The 17,169-nt window shown below is 39.3% G+C and overlaps 1 protein-coding gene across 2 annotated transcripts in view; it reads left to right on the forward strand.

Moving 5' to 3' along the window:
* CLYBL (citrate lyase beta like) overlaps positions 1–17,169 on the forward strand; it is a 128,767-nt gene that overhangs the window by 36,263 nt on the left and 75,335 nt on the right. For both annotated transcript variants that reach the window (XM_018071518.2, XM_018071519.2), the window contains exon 2: positions 12,273–12,462. In XM_018071518.2, coding sequence (XP_017927007.1) covers positions 12,273–12,462 — 190 coding nt within the window. The remainder of the gene's footprint in view (positions 1–12,272; positions 12,463–17,169) is intronic.

A 17,169-nucleotide genomic window follows, 5' to 3' on the forward strand; every position in this document is an offset into this window, starting at 1 on the left:
TTCCCTTCTCTTCCCTCCCCTCTAGGTAATCAGGGACAGGTCTGTTTTCTAAAATTTAGTTTTAAGAGAACAGGACCGATGATGATGATGTGTGTTATGATACAGTGAGGTAGGAAATCCACATTTAACAAAACTGAGGTGTTTGGGAGAAAAGGGGTATCCTGTGAAACAGGGCCATTGGCGAGGAGAGCAACTTTGATTCTAGAGCTTTACCTAAGTTTTAGTTGGCTTTTTTATGTGTTCACTAGCCACAGTAAATATATGCTGTAGCAACACAAGGAATCTCACCTGGGAAATACAGATAAGAAACTCCCACAGAGCGTGTAATAAGAGTGCTTGCACTTGCACAGGCCCATCAGGTGCTCTCGTTGCCCCAAAAGGGGTTGCTAGCTGATAATTCAACCTTTTTTTTTTTTTTTTTACGAAAATAAAATCATACTAATTTGCAGGGAAGTTGATTTTCACCCCATCTCATTTTCAGTCTTGATGATGATGATTTTTTAAAATGTCCATGTTGGTAACTAACTGACTATCAAATGGGATGGGACTTACCAGGTGGAGGGTCTGCAGCGGGGACCTGGGGGCCATGATTTTATGGCCGGTTTCTAAGTTTCCTAGGATGTGGCAAAGCTGATCTGAAGAGTTCTGTGAAAATGTTTAGATAATTAAATAATAAAAGTGGCTTAGGAATGGGATTTTCTACAGAAATCTTCTGATTGTCTCTTGGCCAACATTTTTCTTCCATCACACGTTCATATTATCTGCCTGGTAGATCCGGCACCTTTATGGTCTTTGAGCTTGCCTACACAGCAAAGTTCATCCTTGGTAAGACAGGCTGTGATGATACTGTGATGATATGACCAATGTGTTCCATGAAATTAGTTTCCTGCTGTGGACACCCCTGGGTGCGGTTCATCTGCCCCAGGCAGATTACCTCCTCAAGGCACTTAATGAACTGCCTGAGTCAAGAAGAGGGTTATGGCTGAATTCCCACTTGGAAAGTGCACCCAGGGCTTTGACCACATACCCCAAATATGCACTCATGGGGGTGGCAGGACCTGACCCACCATCTCAGTAGAGTGAGGGATTTGTCCCTTTCAGGGCAGCAAAAGCTTATTACTCACCAAGGAGAACTCAGTGGCTAGAGAGATGCTGAGCCTGAAGAGACTGGTGGGTGCTAAATTTACCATTTTTAGTTTACTGACCTTACTAAGGAGATGATTTTGGAGAACCATTGTTGAATTAGGGTTTGTTACGACTATTCCTATGTGATAAATTTATCCTTCAGCTGCTTAATGTGAAAGATCAAAATGAACTACCAACTACCACTTATTTATCAATTATGTCCCAATATTTGCTAATTCATTTAAGCCTGGATTCCTAAAATCTCACTTTTAATTTTTTTATATTTTTTTAAGAAATTTTTTGTCTTTGGAAAAGCTTGAAAATACAAAGCCAGGAACACAGAACCAGAAAATAGTGTTTCAATGTGCACTTTAAAAAGTTGCAGTTTTTAATGCATCATGTTGTTATGATTTTTTGAATTCTTGGTGGTGTTAACAAACAAAAAATGAACAGCTTTTTTTCAAGCAATGTATGGAGTAATGGGCAGATGCAGGACAAATACTGAAAAAAATGTAGGTGTTTCATTTTCATCTGTGCCAAAACAGTAATAATGTTAACTTTTGTAATGTACTGAAAAAGGCAGAAGAAAAATGATGTTTTATTATTGGATAATAAAGCTTTTCCAGGCGTTTATTTACTAGAGATCATGAAAGTTCTGTCTTCGTAAGGTTGTTTAATCCAACCACTGCTACTATGAAAATATAGAAGTCAGAATTTTGGGGCATTCCCTGCTATCTTTTGAATTTAATAAAGTAATAATCTGGTTTTCAACTGATGTCATTCTCAAAGGAAACATTTTGCTAACACTGAGTAGTGATAGCATAGAAAATTCATTTGATCTTATATAATGTTTTCATGGTTAATAAGATTTGCATATGACATTTTTACATGATTAAAAGTCCTGGAATTTCATTGCAATAGGCATTAACTTCTGTGATTGAAGTTAAGGGAGATTTTTTTTATTATTTTTTTTTAATAGGTAATCAAGAGTTTAACTGCCTCTGGGGCATTTTAAGAAAATGTTATACAGTACTTAACGAACATTATACTACAAATCAGAGTGATATTCCTGTAATTAAAACAGTCTGGATATTGCTTAATGAATGTTTTTCTTATCTTAATGCATAGGCAGTAAGGATTCATGTAGTTGCCTTTATTAACTTGTGGAGTTAGTTAAAAAGCTGGTTAAAACAGTAAGTCCATATCAGGTCAATATAAAATGCTTCTGTAGGGATTTCATTGCTCTTATAAATCTGACTAGTTAAAAAATAAACACAGATGCTTGTTTGTGCCATCCTGAGCCATGTTGCAGGGTAGTATTTCTGCCTGTAGACATTTCTAAAGTTAAATGTTGCCTGGAGCACTACAGGATTTGCAAGAGTTTGTCTTTATCCTCTGTTTAGGAAATATTTTAAAATTTCCACCAGGCTTGTATTCAAAAGCAGAGAGCAGTTGGTTTTCAATTAGTGTAGCCACAATTGCTGTTGTGCATTCGTTCTTTTTTTCTGTCATATTGCATCAGCTCTGATGTAATTACAACACTTTCTCTTTTTTTGTGTAATTGCAGTGCATTGTAGTTTTATAGTTCTGTTCTTCAGCGGTTTAATATTTACTAAGTGCTCGCTAAATTGTTCTTCGCTGCTCAGTTGTTTGGCACAGAAACCATTCTGAGTAAGTTCAGCTTAAAACAAAAAAATTCTTTGATGTAATTATTCCTCTGCATAATAATAATTCTTCAAAATAATGCTTGACTGAACATAAATCATATTTTTACTTTTAATCTTTTTGTGAAAATATCATGCAGGGGTTTTTTTCTCTATCTGAGGTTGAGCATCTTTTGTTTGAAAGATACTCGCCAGCTGGATCGCATCTGCATACATCTAAGACTCAATTTTGCACAAGTGTCTGTGCCAAAACCTGAAAATAGCAGGTTGACCCACGTGTAGCCTAAGAATGCATGGAAATAGAATAGTTTCATAATCCAAAATTAATCACTGGTCCTGCAGGTCCTTAAGTACGTGGTTAACTGTGTTTGACTAGTCCTTGATTTCTCTGGGCTAAGCACATGCTCCAGTGGATTTACAGGAAAAATCTCAAAATGCAGAGAAGACTGCAATATTATTTTCTTTTTCCTATGTGGTAAAAATGTCTATGCTTTATTTAGTAGTATAATTTATCTACATTTCTAAGTACAGGGATCATCAAGATGATTGTGCTTTTGGTAAATGTAGACTGCCATAAATTGCAAATTGAGATAAAATATGGTCTATTTAGTGAAAAATTCTTAGAAGTGTGAAGGGACCCTCAGTTTGTAAAATATCCCCACCATGACCAAAACCATAAAGATGACAGTTTGTAATAAAAAAATCAGAAATTCTGGAAGACCCAAAGTGCATGACAAATTTCTTCTTTCTTCTGATTTCTGCAGCACCAGTATATTGATACTCCATTCATTTCCTTCTGGTAAATATTCTCAGGCACATCTTTAATGTGATTTAATTTTAACTCAGATGTAAATCAGAAGTGATTTTAAGGACTGTTTTCCTTTTCTCTGACACCGTGCAGACATGGATATCTAACCTGTGCAGGCTCTGGTGAACATAGAGGCTCTCTGTTACGGCAGGGTCATTTTAACAGGCAGGAATGGCACTTTATTGATTCTGACTTTATCAAGTGCCTGTTTCTTATTTTACATATAACTCGTTAGCAGCCTGCTCCTAAACTGCTGAGGAGTCTTTGGCTGTTTGGGACTCAGACTTTAATCACAGTAATTAGCGTGGAATTTTTGAGTTCTGGTCTCGATCTTGACCTTGTAGCATTTAGCCAATGCGCACACAGCTGGACTGGTGGCAGGAGCTGCAAGAGCTCAGTAGTGGGGATGCTCCTTGTGTCCTGGTGTGGGAACTGACGCGGGGGGAATAGAGGGGAGTGGGAAGAGGGGGAAAGCGTGTTCAGTAAGAAAAGAAGTTCTGTCCAAACATTCTTACCAATTTTTGTGTGTGAACATAGAGATGTGGGTGGGTGTGTGAAAACGTAGGGGCAGAATTAGGAGGAAGGGAAGTACCTGATGGTGAACCAGAGGGGAAAACTGGAAGAGGCAAGAGTGGTTTTGCAGTGAAATAGAGAATCTCTTCAAAGTTCAGCTTTTCTGCAGAGGCTACCAGAATGGGTTTGACTATATAAACAATTACAGATTTGTGGGTTTTATAATATTCACTTCCTAAGACAGATTTTGGCATCGGATGTTCCAGGATATCTTATTGGTGATATGTACTTCATCCCCCTCTTGAACTGGAAGATACTTGACCCCCAAAGACATGCTTTTTCCTTTGTGCCGTGACAACACTTTGTGCATATTTGTTTGTACATAAAACCCAAAACCAAATAAACCAAACCTAATCATACATCAATGGCATACATCCAAAGAAATATCTTCTTACTTCTCAATGTGCATCTTAAAAAAAGCTAATATATGTAAAGTGTTTTCTGAATCTCTCAATATTGATATTTGATCTTCATCTTTATTGTGTGATGTTTTTGTTATTTAAAATGTCTTGTAATTTTCCGTCGCAGCTGCAAATTTAATTCTGTAAAAAAATATATAATGCAAAAGCTTCTCTTGGGAAGATGTATAACTAAACAGAATTTTACACGATCTCTTTAAAAATGGAAATTAGAAACATCACTAATTAAATAAATGAAAGCACTTAAAATTTACTTATAAAAACTAAAACTTACAAACTGTTTATATTTAGTGTTTGTTTATGTCTATGTCTTCATATTTAGGAAAACAGGGAAATGAATTGTTATCTTAACTACAATGTTCCCTAGGTTTAAGTGGCAAAGTGAACATGTCACAGGCAGGCAGAGTGCTTTTCCATTACCCTGCAGTGCTGTGGGTTTGATTTAGCAGCAGAAAGCATCCCAAGGAGTCAGACACTTTGTTAATGGTAAAAGCAAAGCGAGGAACAACTCAGCTCGAGAATACTTTATGGGCATGAGGAGTTATCCAGAGTTATCCACACCGTAAGGAAGGGAGCGAATCCTCAACTGTATGTCACATATGTTAAAGCTCCCCAAGACAGGACACCAATTAACCTTGAATGATAGCAAACACACACACACAGGCTGCCTGAGAGAAGCAGCCTGTTGCCATTAGTAGGAAGCAGCAACCCTTGTCACCCTGAGCCATTATTTAAATTTCTTTTAAAATTCACTTATTAATTCAAAGAACAGTAGCACTCTCCTCTTCCTCACAAACAGACTACTTTTGCTGCCCTGAAAACAGGAGACGTTAGTAACATGAGAAGCCAGTGGTCCTTTTATTTTTATCCTTGCTGTCTAATTTGGCCATTTTGAATTGAGAAGAAAAAAACCCCTGATCTTCAGTCAAAGCAATTTAAGGCATGATGGAGCTCAGAGTGAACCAAAACAACAGGGTCAAATGTAGTTGAAAGAACATGGTGGGGTAAATAAAAGGTCTTTTTTTTTTTTTACATTTAGTGCTGGTGGGAGGAGAAAGTTTGGTTAACTATTTAACCTATGATAGCCTTTTATCATTTTATGGCTTAGAGGTCCGTGATTTTAAGCCTTTGTCAGTAAGTTCCTGGTTTCTATTCGATCTTTTCTCTAGTGTCTAGTTATATGACTTAAATTGATTTACTGGAGATAGGAAAAAGCTATAAATAGCAGACAGACACATATTTTTCCTAAAATTACTTTCCAGCAACTTTAGATTTGGTGCTCAGTTTCCATTTAAATCCTAAACTGCTTTCTTCCACTCAAACTTCCCTCTATCATGATTTTTTTTGATCAGTGGGGCTCTCCTTCCCCATTTGATTCACCTCTCTATTTTTTGGCTAAAATGCTATGTGTCCTGGTCAGTTGGAGCAAGTGCTTGTGAAAGGTCACTTGGAAGCCCCCTTTTCATTTCTCCCCACTACAGTTTTTCCAGCAGGCAAGCATTCTCAGGAGCAACCCCCTCCAATCTGTCCCTTTTGATATCCAAAGCTGGTTGTTACGGGGGTTAAATTTCTTAATTCACTGAGTTTTTGTGAGCACTTCTTCAACCCACCACGCTCAATGCCCGCAGCTGGGTGCAGACTGCCTGTCTCCCTTAGGATGCTGTGAAAGTGTTAGGGTTTATTCTTTCACCTTCTCCAGACTTTTGGGGGGCCAATTCTACACCTGTGTACCTTCCATCAGCTTCAGGGGAATTAATCTTCATGTTACATCTGTGCTAGATAATATCAGCCTTATGGTGAGAAGTTTAAAATCAGACAAAGCCTCCTCTGGTAAGGAAAACTGCTTGTCAAGAGATCTCAAACCATGAGAGCTGGTGGCTTCTGCCTGCCCTGACAGGGGGTTAGGTTAGGTTAGGTTTTTAAACTTAATTAGTTTTTTGAAGGTCAGGGAAATGACCGTACTGAGTCTGGAACAAAGGGAGAAATCAAAATGTAAAGCTGAATGCTCAGTATGTTGATAACCTCCCAGTTTTAATTTCAACATAATTGGATCAGAGTTAGTGGCAGTTGTTATGTAAAGGTCCTTCCCTTACTTTTAATTCAAAAGTAAATATCATAGTTCTTCACTTTTAACCAAAGTATTTTTCTTTGTTTTCTTTTTTTCTTTTTTTTTTTTCCCAAAGAAGAGTTGCTCAGTTTACCTCAGATTTCTTTCTACTAGGAGAGCACTAAGATTCGGGGACCTGTATTTTGATGGTAAATCTTGTGACATGACCTTTTGTTTTCCATGTGAGGAAACGTTAGCATTTTTTCACATGTTAACTTCTAAACAATTACGGGGAATTTCTTTTCCTTGAAAACTGCTATCCTTTTCTTTTTCCTCCCCTTTTCTCTCTTCTTGATATTTTTATTTCCCTTTTATATGGAGACTTGTAGATTTTGTCACTTCAAACGTTAGCTGTTCCTCCTCTTTTCTTTCGCTTTACAATACACACTAGGAGATTTTTTTTTTTTTGCATATTCCTCCCCTTTCTCTGTGAGATATTGTAGTTCACCAAATTTAAAACACTACAGTATTTAGAATCCCCGCAGTGCCATTTTAAGTATTTGGACCTGGAAAATGCCCCAAGCAATAACTACCTGAATTGCTTTTAATTACACAATATAGCTGCATCATTTTACTTCAGATTCTTTTTGATTGATGCTGTAAGGCAATTGTAACCATGGATGATGGGATTAAGTGCCTCTTGAAGTGACTTTAGCTTCTTGTGGGAACAAAGGGAAAGAAGAGAACACTTAGTCCCTTTTTGAGTGAACAGCTTTTTTTCACTTGCTATATAAAGAAATACAATTAACAAACATTATCCCCAGAGGTGAATTGAAATGTACATGCGGACAATAACCGCTCTTGACTGCAATTAGACATATATGATCCGAGGTATTTTGGCCATTCATTAGTGCTAATTGTTTGAGAAACAAGCCCAGAGAACAAATGATTAAAATGTTAGTGCCATAACCAGGATTATTAGCATGTGTGATAAAATGCATGCGCCGCAGCTGTACCAATAAAACTCTCCGGCGAGTCGCTTTGATTCGACAACTACTCAGCTCGGCTGTGAGCCCTTCCTATTTGCACAGGGCCTGCTGATGTTTATAACAAACAACTTGTATCTTCTTTTCTTAATTAGAAAGAATTACTATGCAAATTGCGGGGCTGTGTAATTCCATAGAAGTTTCTTTGTCTTTGGTAGATTATTTGTGTGTGGTTGTGTGCTACTGCCTAGTGACTTCAACATATGAAAACCATTATATTTACTCTGGAGTGGGGTGGTTTTTTTGCACATATCAGAGAAACAATTTGTAGATTTTTGCTGCATTAGCTGGGTCTTGTTCAGGAGGCATTGTGGGTCTTGGGTCACTTCTGTCCTTCTCCCACAGCACCACAGACATCCAGGATTGTGACTGGTATGCATGGAGATCATAAACTCATGCATAGATATCAGAAATACATGTTGTGGCAATTATCCAGCTTTTTTAATGGTTTTAATCAAATGCCTAAAAATGCGCTTCAGAAACACTTGGCCAACACTGTGCCGAAGATTGTAGAAGAAGAGATTTGGCCTTTTGAGCAATGTTTTAGGCAGTTCCCAATGTAGCATCTCTTCCAGAGGTAATTTGATTTAGCAAATAAACAGGGAACAGAGGAACAGGTTAAAGTGCTGAATATCACTTGTGGGAGTACTTTACTTCATGAGCTATATGTTGTTGACTCCAATGAGACCGCACAGGTGTGTGCAGTTAAGTATATGTGTGAGTATGAGCAACACTGGAATGTGAAAATGCAGTTTATAGCAGGGAAATTTGCATAATTGGGAGTAATTTCACTGGCTGCAGTCACGGTGTACGGCTGCCATTGCAAAATGCAATGTCTCTTAGTAATCAAAAAGGTTTTCTTTTCTCATTCCCAAGGATGAACTATTCACTCTTGGGTGAAACGGTTCTCAGAGGACCATGAGTAACTTTAACTTGCCAGCTACTTTTACATATTTGATGAAGACTTTAGTAGAGTGTTATGTTTGCTGAAGAAATCTAGTTTTATTTCCAAGACCCAAGAGCACTCAGTATGCTGTTAAATGCTATGAATGAAAATATGCTGCTGTAAAACAATTTAATGAGCATTACCCAATAGCCTAGTCCTTATTTTAACTCACAGTGCTTAAAGGAAGAAACATTGTCTTAGCAAATTCACTTGGCTTTTGTCCATGTGTTTAGTTTAAACCATAGTCAAGCTTAGTTTGAATCATTAAAATACTTGGAGTCAGGAAACATATGTAAGATTTTCTTCCGCTTTATGGCGCAGGGTTAACAATATAATCGAGATCACAGTGCTGTGTGGGTTTTTTGTCCTAAAAAAGTAACTGCTGGGGAGTTTTTAATTCTATCAAAAGAACAGAAGTCAAGATAATCAGGATAATGTTTCCTACCAGAGTAGCTAACTGCTCATATATACAGCACCCCAGGCCTTGCCACTGCTTTAAAAAGGTCTATAGGCAGATGGATTTCTTAATAAATCCATGTCTTCCTCTACTTTTCATTTTATTGTAGAACATAAAATACGACTATGCAAGGAAAATGCACAGTAATGATTTAAAAATATATGTCAAAACAATAGCATGTGAAAACATTTACTGCAGTCATACCTAAGCATAATTGTTGAAAACTCCTTTTTTACACAGGCATTTCTAGAGCTCTTTGTTTTGAAAGGAGAAGGATTCTGTGCTGGTCCACTGACACCAATTCTTCCTGCATATTTTTTTTTTCTGACCATACCTCTTGAAAAAGTTGTTGCTTCTTAAACTTGCTAAAATGTCCCATAAGACTAATAATTTGACATATTTACAGTATATTTCTTCTAATAATTTTTGTCCTGAGAAACCTGTGTTTTGAGCCTACGTGGCTACAAAGTTGGTTAGCTTAGGAGAAGATACCAATAGTCAGCAGGCAGTGGTTTTTCTAACATTGAGCCTATTAAGTGATGGTATTTCAATGGATTAAATCTATCACTTCTTTGGAGTCAGGTGGTCTGCTTTGGAAGCTGTACTGTTCCATCTAAACACAAGTTCACAGACCTCAGTAGTGACACCTGACTATATCTGGCCTTCAAGTACTGATGCTTTTACCTACACAATACTACACACCGTTGTGTGGGGTATGCAGAGCAGGGCTGCCTTTGTGGGGCTAGCGGCAGTGAGAGGGAAACTGGCTGGTCATACAGTCCTTCGCTTGATGACAGCCCAGAAGAAATCCCGGGAAACATGTGTGACAGGAGATACATCTCATCTCAGCATGCTCTGAGATTATGGTGTTAGCCATGCCTATCAGGTTTCTGGCATGTTGGAGGGTTGGTGAGAGGCAATCATTAAGAGTGCTTCAGGGGCTGCTTGGCTCTAGTCTGGAGTTAACTATTAATGGGCTGAGCTCTTTGACTCCTTTGTGCCGTTGGGAACCACAAGATTGAAGCCATCAGAGAAAGCGAATAGAAATTAATCACTTTTGTCCCCTCATATATGTTTAGCAAAGGACAGCAGACCTCTTTACTGACCTCTGTGTCACACTGAAAAAAGACTCTCCTCTTTCCATTTGAGGTAAACCACTCTTCCACCTCCTCCTTGCTCTTCCAAAGTGTACTACTGCAAGAAAATGTGATTAAGTGGATTTAACTAGCAGGCACTTGAGTTACAACAAGTTTTTTTACCATCCCCACTTCAACCTGAAGCAGGGGACATGAAGTGGTTTGTGGGAGAGGGGCAAAGAGAGTACTTGGGATACACTCAGTGGATGTCAATGGCGTGTCTCCAAGTGTTGTTAAAACCTCCACAACCTGAGTCTTGATGTTATTGCACTTAGAGATGAAGAAGACTTATCAACTTATCAAGGGTAGCACTTGCACTTGTAATAAAATAATTCCTGTTAAACAGCCAAGCTACCCCATTTCTTAGGCTGAAGGAAGCATTACCAGGCATGTTACAAAGAAGAGTGGGGTTTTGTGGGCTCATAAAGTTGGTTCAACCAGGATGTGCAGAAACGCAGCAGTGGAGATAGCGGAATAGTTTTCTTTTTCCGTTTTGTTTACTGAGGTAAAATATGATAAAAACTTTCTTCATCTTTTTAACCCAAGGCTTATATTCAGCTTTTAGGGTGCACAGTCCAGGAGAAGAGAGGGTTCTTCGACAAATTCAGCTTAGAAAGGCAAGCATTATAGCTACCCATCAGTGACATACCATCTTGGCTCTGATTTAGACTGACTGAACTCATTTCCAAGCATTTGAGAGCTTTAGACACGTTCACTTTGAAGAAAACCCACGTGCATGTGTAGCCAGGTGTCATCCAAGTGTAGCAACTTGGGAAGCATTATTAAGAGGGGCATAGGAAAATGCATGGATCTCTAATGTAATGCGATAATGACATGTTCAACATGGTGCTAGAAAAACTTTACATTATTCAAAGTGGTGAATAATATACAAGATAATGCATAACGGTGTTATATGGTAGGATTATTCTGTGGCATAAGTGCCTTGTGCTGAGTATGAAGGCGAATTGTATTATTTTGTCCTCATTTTTGGTGTAGCAGAATAGGCCTGGGGGTTACAGCATGAAATGGGGAGAAACAGGAGCAGGCAAGGAGTTTTTTTGGAAGGCCACGAATCACAGTGGCACCCTCTGCAATTTATTTCTCAGTGCTTGTAATTGTGGAGCAAAGCAAGCTCCCCACCACCCTTGAGAGCAGCCTCACCCAGCAATCCTAGTGCCTCCAAGTGCACTAACCCAGCTCATGCCTGAGGTAGGTTAGCTGGGTCCTCACCAGCACTATGTGCACAAGGTGGAGACCACCACAAACCTGATGCCTGTGGGCCACATATGTCACTCGCTCAAGCCATGTGACACCACTGGAGTGTGGTGCACAAAGCATTTATAAATTTATGTTGGTGGGTTTTTAAGCTCTGTCAATGGAAGTCTGTGCTGTGGATCTGAAGGTCTGAAGGCTTCTGAGAGAACGTTAGGATTAGTGAAGTTCCACATTACATGGGGTTTTCATTCCTGTTTTCCTCATTTCCCCCTCCATCCATTTTGCTTATTTAAAATTTGCATGCAAATATGTTTGTTGATATAATGCCAAGGTTGCAAAATCAACTTCACAAGCCCCTGTTTGTTTTAGTCAGCACCCCTGCTTCATTCCTAGCATGACGTCCAGCTCCTGGAGAAAATGTGGCAGATAGCAGCCTCCTCTCTAAAGCAGTCCTGATCTGTTCCCAGCACAGTTTTCATCCTACGGAGTCCTATGACAGCAGAAAAGCCAAACACCACCCTTCTGTATTTCATGCTTGCCATAGCACCCAGAATGGCCAGCATAATTAAGGCTGAATGGATAACCTCAGCCCTGGCAGGTCTTCAGTTGTGACTGTTTATGTTTGCAACTTCTGTTGAACATAGTAGTTTCAGAGTTTTATACTGTAATTAACTGTAATACAGGTATATCCTTACCTTCACTCTTCCTAAGGGGGGAAATATAGATAACCAAAAACCAGCCACTCTCTACTTAGAAATGTTTCACTTTTAAAATATAGTCAAATAATATTTATAGAATTGTAGCCAAAAGTCTAATTTTAACAATATCGTTTACAGGGTGAATTCTCCTCTGCCAGCTGGTGTTCCTAAGCTTAGTTATCACTTTGCATCATCTCACAAGTATGTTCCCAGACGAGCTGTCCTGTATGTACCTGCGGATGATGAAAAAAAGATACGAAAAATCCCATCACTGAATGTAGATTGTGCAGTGCTGGACTGTGAAGATGGTGTGGCTCTGAACAGAAAGGTAACTAAAAATTATCTGTGTGATACAATCAGCACTAAGGAGAACTTGTGGGAAAACATTGCCTTTGCCTTGGGGAAGTGACAACCAGAGAGACAAAGATCTTAATCTCAAGATATACAAAGTAATGTCACAGTGATAGGCTTTGTGAAGGTGTTGGGAAAGTCTGGTTACCCAGAACTCAAAGACGTTCCGTGTGAGTAAGTGAGGAGGGAGTTTTGAAGTAATACAGAACTGGGTGTAAGCTCCCATCACAGAAGAGTGGAAGATTCTGTCATTCTTAGGGAAGAGGACAAAAGAGTTTGTAAGAAGAGAAGCGGGAAAGGAAGAGTTAGTTTGGAACCACCAGATGGCCAGTTTATTGTTGAAATGAGAGCAGCTTCAGATTGCAAGCAAACCAGCATGGGCCTGGGTTTGAGCCTTGGAGTGTTTGGAAATATTTATTTCCTGAGATTTTGGGAAAAAATGCTGTTAGGAATGTTTTTCAAGGAGAGAGAAGATAGATTCTGAGTGTACCAGTGTTTGGAACAAGAATGCAGAGCAGAGTGGGAGATAGATGTAGATGTGTAAAGTACCTATGCCAAGTTTTCATTAAAATTGAATTGTGAAAGAAGAATGATCTAGCATGCATTCAATTTCACTTGCAAGCAAATTTTTTTAATATATGAAAATAACCATTTTAAAATGTTTCACATCTTAGAATCATAGAATCATTTAGGTTGGAAAACACCTTTAAGATCATTGAGTCCAGCCTTAAGTGTAACTGCCAAGTCAGACGTCTTAAACAACGTATACAAGATATTAGTGTAAATGTTTCCTAATTAAAGCTATTTCTGAACAGGAATGTAAGTTTGCTGTCACATCATTTTCATATTTGCCAGTTTTCCTAACCGTGTTTCAGTGCTTCAGACTACAGCAAACAGTGTTTAGGAATTGAGTATGAATGTGTTGTCCAGGGAGTTAGGAAAATAGGTGTGAGAAGTTTCCTGTGTCATCTTAAAAATGTGGATGAAATTTTATTCTTTTTTTTTTCTTGTGAGTTAATGCTTTCCAGAAGGACTTTCTTGGATAGTGCTCTCTTTAACCTTCAGCTCTTTACAGGTATGTTGGAAAGGAAGAAGTTTACAGAGTTTGCATATGTCTATTTTAGTTCTGAAAAGGGAAAATAGTATGTTCCTGTGTACTGCTGAAGATTATTGGAAAACATTTTTCAGTTGCTAAAATTCTGTGTTGTAAGACTAGGATTATATCTGCTGTCACAGTGAATTAGTACTGTTTCATCATATTTGGGAGGCTGCTGCTGTAAAATGACACAAACGTATTAAACTGTAGTTTTTTTAGATGCAGCTTAATTAGATCAAAAAATAATTTATAGCGGAAGCATCTATTTGTAATAGAGGATAACAGCAAAACAAAAAGTTATGATCAAGATGACAAATTTGACAGTAATAATTTCCGAAGGGTGGTAAAACTCTAGCTCTGTTGAAGTGAAGTTATGCCACTGAATATAAGATTTCAAATAAATTAGGGGAAAAATGGGTGATAGAAACTTGAGACAACAGATGAGCCCCTGACTGAGCTAAATACAAAAAGAAAGCAGACTGGAGGTAGAAATGGGGACAGGCTACCAAGGAGCAACACAGAAGTGTGGTCCAGGCATGTATGGGCAGAATGAGGAAGGTTAAAACTTGGCTGGAATCAAAACTGGTGAGGGATGAGCAGAACAATAAGAATGGCTATTATAAGTGCATCAGTAGTAAAAATGAGAAGGAAAACCAGTAAAAGTGTGGATGCACTGCTCCATGAAGCCTCAGGCTTTACTGTCAGAATCTGCCTGCCATCAGACCTGCTAGGTTGTCTGCTAGAAGCAAAGCTTGGGGAAAAGAGATAGCAACCACAGTAGGGGAGGATGGAGTTAGGGTCTATTTAAATAAGCTGGTCTATGGGATCAGACAGGACATACTGAAGGCCTCTGAGGGAGCTGACTAGTGTCATCATGAAGCTGCTGTCTGTCATCACTGAAAGGTCAAGGTGGCTGGGAGATGTTCCTGACGCCTGGAGAAAGGCACCTCTGCCAAAAAGGCAGTGAGTGCTGTTGGACAACAAGCCGAACGGGGTCAGCAGTGCGCCCTGGCAGCAAAGGTGGCCAACCACCTCCAGGGCTGAGCTGGCACAGGTGCAGCCAGCAGGTCCAGGGAAGGGGTCTCTCCCCCCTACTTGGTTTGGAGGGTCTCCTTGTGGGGTGGCTGTGCTCAGCTGTGGATACCAGGATAAGAGAGAGGCTGACCAATGGGAAGGTGCCTGATAAGCACCATCAGGGTGGTCATGGCACAGGAGGAGAGGCTGAGGAGCTGGGTTTGTTCATCCTGGAGACGAGATGACTGAGTTGGATCTTGATGGAGACTTTGCTTCCTGAGGCGAGCTGAATGGGAGGCAGAGCCAGACGCTTCTCAGAGGAGCTCAGAAATGGGACAAGAGCAATGGCCACAGGTTGCATGAAGGGAGATGCTGACTAGAGACTTGGGGAAAATGAGTTCCTCGTGCAGGTGAACCTATTAATCAGGCGGAAAAGTTTCCTCTTCATGTTGGAGTAAGGAATATTTCCATGCCAGTGCTTTCATTTTCCAAGGGCATAGTGAGCTGAGATTTTCTAGTTAGTTCCCATGTGTCATGCAAGGTTACCACCCTTACAAGAGAGTGTTCTAGAATGGCATTTTTTCTATTTCTGATCTTGTCTTAGCACTTCTATTCTTCAGAGCCTCAGGAGGTGTTAGCTGCCAGGTCAGCCTAGCAAGAGAAAAGTTGGAGTTGCTACTGTAGTGTTTATGTCTCTCTCTGAGTCCTTGACAAGAGTTTTGGAGACTTTTGTTACCTCCAGACCAATGCTATTAGTGGCTTTATCTTCATTGTGGTCCATATGATGGTTTTGAAGAATTGAGATATACAGCACCTTACTCTGTAGCTCCCTTCAGTGTGCAGTCGGACCAGGAAGGGCACAGTCCCTTCTGCGAAAGGTGATCTTTGAAAATTATCTCAGGCAAATTTTGAAAGTGCTAGGATTTGGCCTTTTCTTTGCATGGGGAATGCCAGTGATATAATTAAGAATCAAAACAAAGCCCCATGTTCCCTCTCCTCATGTGTTTTGTATCAGAGGTATAAAAGCAATCCCTTGGAGTCTACATATGGCTGAGAAATGTCTGTGCACTACTCTAACATAAACCATTTGAAAATAGGAAATTTTGCTATTGTTCCTCTGAAATAAAATAGACCTCATTCATCCAGTTAAAGATTATTGATATTCAGGGCTGCACTGTAAAATGATGTAGGACTGATTAGGGTTTAAGCTCCTAAGCCCTATTTGCTGTGAATCGTGATCGTATCGCTCTGTCTCTTTTAGAAAAAAGTTGGTCTCTCCTCCAGCACTTGAACAAGAGAAGTTAGGGAAGAGGAAGCCTCAGCTCTCTCCTTTTCCTTCCTGAAGAGAGGAAGTGGTGGCCCCTGAGCCTTTCCTCTTCTCCCCACTCCCCTCAGCAGTGACAGGATATTTGGTTGTGTTAAGAGGATGGATAGAGAAGGACCTATTTTGCTTATCTGCAGCATGGCATCTTGAAATCATAGCATAAATTTGTTCCTACTTAATATCTTGGAGTTACTTAAAAGATCATTGCTGTGCTGTATCATGGAAGAAAAAAAATCTGTTAATTCTTTTGAATCATCTGTTTTGAAAAATAGGATTAGAGTCCAACCACTTTTCCATGTTCCATTATGAATAACACATACGTAAGAGATGACTCCGAGTTCATTACAGTTAAGAGCAGATCATCCACATACATGCTGATTTTATGGAGATTTCTCTCTGTGAGAATGCCTCCTCCATCTCTCTAGTGACCTGATCCTGGGGCCAGAACAAACAGCACGCCAAAGAGAGAGCATCTTTGCCTGCCATTTTTCCCCTAATCTGAGACCTTCGGACCCTTTTATTCCTTAACACTGATGAGAAGAGGCTCTTGCATATAAAACAACACTTCAACTAAATTTGGGGGTGGAGATAAATACATAAAATAGGTCAGCGTGGTATACAAAAAGAAAATTCAAGGCTTTCTTTGTTGAAATGCATTTCCTTTTTGATCTTACTGAAGGATTTTACAGTATTAGTGGAAGAAAGCTCCAGTTGGTTTCTATAAATCTCTAGCTACTTCAATTAAAACCAACAGGTTTTCTGTATTATATGATGATTATTTTTTTTTTAATAAACCCATGTTGGTTAGGATTTATCAATGCTGCAGGTATATCTCTAGGCTCATAGTGAGAATGTTAGCTAGTACTTCATAGGCACAGTTGCATGAAACATTGATAACTAGGTTATTTTACCAGGTCTTTGCTTTATTTATAATAAATTAGTACTGTACCTAATTGTATTGGTCCTACAGGGAGAAGGCTCGCTGATAAAGTGTGTAGAGAATGATTAAATGTACACAGGCGCATAGTAGGGTGACTTCTCTTCAAAAGATGCACAAAATTAAAATGGGAATGCTGCTTTCCCCAGTGGCTTGCCATTATTAAAAGTCTCAGTAGCATGGGAAATTTCTTCTGTAGGAATTGGGAAGTCCAAAAGTCTCTCTGGTTTATTGTAGGGAAGCTGAACTGTACAGTGAAACTCTGCAAGGCCTTTTTGATCCTTGAAGAGTTCGATGAATATACATTTTTATG

This window comes from Manacus vitellinus, unplaced genomic scaffold (genome assembly GCF_001715985.3).
Source record: "Manacus vitellinus isolate BGI_N305 unplaced genomic scaffold, ASM171598v3 scaffold_2_pilon, whole genome shotgun sequence".
Taxonomy (NCBI): Eukaryota; Metazoa; Chordata; class Aves; order Passeriformes; family Pipridae; genus Manacus; species Manacus vitellinus.